General features: G+C 37.2%; 1 protein-coding gene across 2 annotated transcripts in view; it reads right to left on the reverse strand.

Moving 5' to 3' along the window:
* The window catches only part of LOC118914888 (uricase), a 71,912-nt gene extending 66,138 nt beyond the window's left edge, over positions 1-5,774 (reverse strand). For both annotated transcript variants that reach the window (XM_036890188.2, XM_036890187.2), the window contains exon 1: positions 5,638-5,774. In XM_036890188.2, the coding sequence (XP_036746083.2) occupies positions 5,638-5,688 (51 nt within the window). In that variant the 5' untranslated portion in view covers positions 5,689-5,774. The remainder of the gene's footprint in view (positions 1-5,637) is intronic.
* Positions 5,775-6,000: the final 226 nt, after the last annotated feature.

Consider the following 6,000-nt stretch of genomic DNA (forward strand, 5'->3'; position numbering starts at 1 on the left):
ATCACCTCATACTATTCAGAATGGCTAGTATCAAGAAAAAAAAAGAAATAACAAGTGTTGGCAAAGATATGTAGAAAAGGGAACTCTTGTGCACTGTTAATAGGAATGTAAATTAGTGTGGCCACTATAGAAAACCGTATGGACATTCCTCAAAAAATTAAAAGTAGAACTACCATACAACCCAGTAATTTACCCAAAGATAATGAAAACACCAATTTGAAAAGATATATGCATCCCTATGTTTAGCAGTATTACTTACAATAGCCAAGATATAGAAATAACCTAAATGTTCATAGGGAAGAGGTGGTATGTATACACAATGGAATACTTGTCATCCATTAAAGTGAATGAATCTTGCCATTCATAGCAACATGGATGGACCTAGAGGGTATTATGCTAAGTGAAATTAGAGATAAATACTTTGATTTTACTTATATGTGGAACCTAAAAAACAAAACAAATGAACAAACAAAAAAACAGAAACAGACTTATAAATACTGAGAAGGAAGTAGTGGTTGCCAGAGGAGAGGGGTAAGGGGATGGGTGAAATAGGTGAAGGGGATCAAGAGATACATACTTACAGTTATAAAATAAGTCACAGTGATGAAAGTACCACACAGGGAATATAGTCAGTAATATTGTAATAATTTTGTATGGTGACAGATGGCATCTACACTTATCATAGTGGGCATTGTGTAATGTATATAACTGTCAAACAAGTATGTTGTACACCTGAAACTAATATAGTGTATGTCGATTACATTAAAAATTTTTTTTAATTGAAGAAATAAATGTTTGAAAGAAAGAAAGAAAGAAAAGGCAGTTGGTTTTATCAATGGGAGTTATCAGCTGTGGGCACAAAGAGATTTTCTTCCATGAAGCACCCTATCTGGATTGGGTTGTTTAAGCCACAAAATTCAAATGAAAATACTTTAAAAAAATTATGGAGGTAATTCTCATTACACAAGGAGGCAGTGTTGCTCAGAAAAACTAAAGATTATACTTCCTTAGCTAGGTCATGGATATGAATCATCATCAAACACCCAAAAACGCTACAGAAAAAAGCAGCATAATTTTGTGTGTGACTACTTGTTCAACTTCACCAAAACAAATTACCTTCTTTAATGAAAGTTATTGCGAGAAACCCAAGACAAGTGCATTCTTCAGCCCCACTAGAAGGTGTTCTGTTTAAATATTCATGCAATACAACCTTGTTTCATATCTTTCACAGGATCTTCTATAAGATTTCCCTTCAAAATGCTTTGAAAAGATAACTTTAAGTGAAAAAATCAGCCAGTTAAATTCTTTGGATTTTGAAGTGTTAAAGTTGTTTTGGTAGGAAGTGAAGTCCTAAATTAAGTCTGCAGGTATCCAGGGCTTTGTTGGCAGCACTTGGGATGAGGATTGAGTATTTTCCTTCTCATATACTATCAGTATTTTATTAATTTACTCTTAATGATAAAATATTGATGAGGTATGACATGGAGATTAGAGTTACAGCTGAACAAAGTCACAAATCAACTAGAGCAATGGTTTGCTTATAAAATCAACTCTCAATTATTCCCTAAGTAGATTATTATTTGGTAGATTTTCTAGAGGCTGGATTTCTCTTGCTAGTAGCATTCTCCCAAACCCACTAGGCCTATCTCCAGCCAATGGGTGCTTCTCAAAGTAAAGTCATTTTCAATGCCACCCACCTAAAGCAAAACACTAGGAAGGGAAACCCACTATAGGACAATAATGCAATGCATCCCAAGGCCAATAAGCTACCCACTCAGAGTTTTAAATAATTAGCACCACATTCCTGCTATGGCATCATATTCCTGTGATGCCAAGAAACTGATTGCTAATAGAATTACACCTTTTTTGAAGACATGCTTTTTGTAAGGCACACACCTAAAGGCTTAATCCAGGACTTTGGGTGACCTGAAAACTTGCATTTTGACAAATCCTTTTCTGAAGAACAGGGTATGTTTAGAGCCCTCTCTGGAGTCTCAGAAGTAAATCCCAGGAGCACTCTTCCAATTGTTGCTTATCTCTTCCTTTTCAGTTCTCCCCTCAATTCCAAACCAAGGTTGACACATGTTTTAATTTTATGGAAAGTAGATTACAGGAAACATTCCTAATCTCAGGATAACCTGGGCTGCCTTACTACTATAAAGCAGGATTTTTAAAAAAATTGAACACTCAAGACACTACAAAATCCAAGGTCAGATATAATTTTTTCCTTGTATTCTTGATGAATAACAAAGACAAGACAACTGGGGGTTTATGAGGAGATACATAATACTTCATCTCCACATATAAACCACTAAAATTCAAGGAATGAGCCTTTGAGTACAGGAATATCCTAGCAATATTATGTGAGTCCAGGTTGGGCACTCCAGTATGTGTCAGAGAATAGTAGTGTTGCCCTTTGTGCCACTGACCATCAAAGGATGTGTATCTGATTGTAACTGCAACATGATTTCCAACATATTTTCCAGAAATGCAATTTTGCACATGTTGCTGCCTAACTCATATTGGCAGTTCACTGAGTAGAAATAATATCTAATAAGAATTGCCCCCAAATATGTTGTCCATTTGTTTCTCTAGATAAGTGATTTTTCACTTTTTAAAGCCAACGATCTCTTTCTTCAAAATAAATCCTATTTAGAATCCCAGTTGAGCTAGGACTCAAACTCAGTTTTGCCTGACTCCAAACCTGTGTTCTTAACTACTAACAAACTATGACTTTATGTGACATATGTGAACAGTAATATGAATGAAAAGGGAAAACTGATGTAAGATTTATCGCAAAGAAAGAATTCACGGAGTTTAACAACTGTTTCAAAGTACCAAGAAAGGGGAGGAGCCAAGGATGACTAAGGTATGAAGAGTAATTTGGATGATAGTGACACTGTGTGAAAATAGAGAAGTCAGGAAGAGCCAGCCCCTGAGGGCGAGATGAGCTCACACTTAGCCCACACTCATTCCACAGCAGGAAAATGGTGTGTGGAGCAGAAAGCTGTCATTTCCACAATAGTTCATGCTACTTATCCCTCATATTTTCCAAAACTCATGCAGAGGATGCACTGGAATTCTTGGTTCTTGCTTGTCTAAGCAGTTTTGTCTGACCTCCTTTACTATCTAAACAATGAGCATCATTTCAAAAGTGAAGTCAGAAGGAACGCTTTAAAAAGGTGTTCGTTCCTTGAAGAACAGGAAGGGCTTTTTCTCCAGGAGTTTATGAACTGTGCTTAACAAGCAACACATGCCTCTGCACAACAGCCAGCAGCATTTGGCAGGAGACATGCCGGGAATACAATAATAGGCAATGCCATCTTAGTAGAAATAGGAGTTCTACCTCTTTGTGAAAATCTGTTCCTTCTACACCTATCACCACCACTAAAAGATAATAAGGGGAATTTATCTGGGGAAAAAATTCACGCTTGATAAAAAAATGTCTGCTATTAATGAATTGTGTGTCCTCAGCAAGTGACTTGACCTTTCTGTGTTCACTGTTTCCTCCCTTCTAAATGAAATAGGTTGTCTAAACTCAATTTAGCATAGACTTAACTAACATTTACTGAACTGACTCTGGGGTTCTTCCCAACACTTTATATTCCATTATTCAAAATGGTAGGAAGTAGAGACAAAAGATCTTGAGCCTAACTAGAACATTAGAGCTGAAAGAGCAGCTGTAATTCATTTCATGCAATTCCCTTAGTTTATAAACCAAGAAAATGAGGCACAGGGTCTTGATTCAGCTGGTTAGCAACACAGTCCAGTCTGGAACTGAGATCCTGATTTACAGTCTTACACATTTCCCACTCTCCCACAATGCCTTCCAACCAACTGGCTTGAAACTATTTGTCGCAGATGAAGTCAGATAAACACACAAAGCCTCACTGACCTGAGAGAGATTTATGTGTTGGACTTAAGGTTCTTATAAAATGAAATCCCGTAAACTTCAACTGCAACATAAAAGTATTAGACTGTGTTATGTGCTTTTTATAGAGCAGTATAATGGTTAAAGCTTCAGACAGAACTGCTGGTCTCACCACTGCAGACAGTCACTCTGAAGTCTCAGCTCCTGAGGCTACAGGAGGGAGGTGACAGTCCCCTCCTACCTGGGGAGTGCTCCCAGCCAAGTCTTCCCTTGGTCTCCGCATTGTTTTTGCTGTTGAGAAAAATGTTCTGAACTAGGCAGTCAGGAAAGAAAAAGGGACAGAAGGGGCCAGCCAAGTCTTCCACCAATATCTGAGATCACATTCTCCTCACTGCTGGCCTTAAAAGGATGAAGAAGTAGAGAAAGAGCAAATACAAAATTCAAAAAAGTAACTCAAGTGAGAGTTAGCTTGGCACTGCCTAAGGAGCAATGAGCAGAAGTTCATACTGCCCACCCCATGGGCCAGCTCTCCGCACAACCTTCTGAACGATACCTTGGAACGCCTTACAGATTGGCACTAAATGCACAAAGAAAAGACTAATAAATAAAACTAATTCATTGTTTTTATAGATTATAGTCTTTTCATAGTTTTCATGTTCACAAGAGTGAACATGAAAAGATGAAATTACCTACATGCCTTCTTGGAGGCAAAACCAATCTGGAGCATAAACCAACCACCCCTTCTGAACATAAAAGGGCACACATCCTCTTCCACTTGGATGTTTTGAGTCTTCCTTGGGGTCCCTTTTGTGAATGATGGGCTTTATGATATTCACAACTCAGGTCCAATATTCTTAGTATACCTCTTATTCTCAATGAACTTCTCTTTTAAAAAAACATGCTAATATTCATTCATTTATTCATTATCAACAAATATTGAGTGCCTCTTATGCTCCAAGCACTGTTCTAAGTGCTAGGGATATAGCAGTGAATGAAATAGACAAAAATCCTGTGCATGGAGCTTACATTCTGGTTTAAATCTCTCCCTCTTTATGTTCAAAGTGCCCAATTTAATAGATGTGTGTTGAATGAACAAATGAATGAACTAATGATAAATAATACTTGGCTTAATCTGTGAGAATCACATAAATTATAGTATAAAGATGGGCAGTGAGCCATATAAAACCTAAGAAAAAACTGTATGTATTTCTTTAATCAGTCCTTGAATTTCATCACCATTCCCCTTCAACTCTCCTTTTTCTTTTTGCTAGACTGCTATGGAATAAAATGGAGGTGATTCATTGAAAGTGTTTCTCCCAAGGCACTGGAGTGTAAAAGATCAACAAAGGAAAAAGAAGCTCTTATACAAAGAAAAGAGGCCTTTTAATGATCACTCTCATTCAGTTAAGTCCTATATTTAGAGACCTCATGTTTCTATGTCAAGCATCAATATTCTTTATTGAAGAATAATTGAGATACTGTATTATATTAGTTTTAGGTGTACAACATAGCAATTTTATATTTATATACAATATGTTCTCTAGCTGCCATCTATCACCACACAGAGTTATTATAATATTATTGACTAATTCCCTATGTTGCACATTACATTCCCATCTCTTATTTATCTCATAACTGGAACATGGTACCTCTTAATCCCCTTCAGCTATTTCATCCACCCCTCAGCATCAAATTTTTAAAAACTCGATTAAGTTGCATCTCAAAAACTAAAACTAAAATAAGTAATAATCTGGCTGAAAACTTACTTGAAGGAGGTCCAGAGATGACCTTCTACAGTCTGGCCTTCGGGGTTCCATGTTGTTTTAAGTTCATCTGAACCCAGCAAAGTACTGCTGACCTCCAGTCAGTGGCAACTTCATTTTCATAGTGTCCTGGGTGGTGCAGCCTGTAGAGGGTTGGGTCAAAGTCAGGTGTTTCATAATGCAATCAGGCAGAGTGTGTCTTTGCCTCTGGGAAGTAAGGTTATGAGGATAAAAGGCTATGAGGGAAATCACCTCAAGCATCATGGAATAGAACAAATATGGAAACATAGACATCAAAGCCTGGGTAATTATTAAGTTAATCTCAAAGAAAGAAGTACGATCTTTGGATGAAGCCACCTCTCACCA

The sequence above is a fragment of the Manis pentadactyla genome, chromosome 4, assembly GCF_030020395.1.
Source record: "Manis pentadactyla isolate mManPen7 chromosome 4, mManPen7.hap1, whole genome shotgun sequence".
Lineage (NCBI taxonomy): Eukaryota > Metazoa > Chordata > Mammalia > Pholidota > Manidae > Manis > Manis pentadactyla.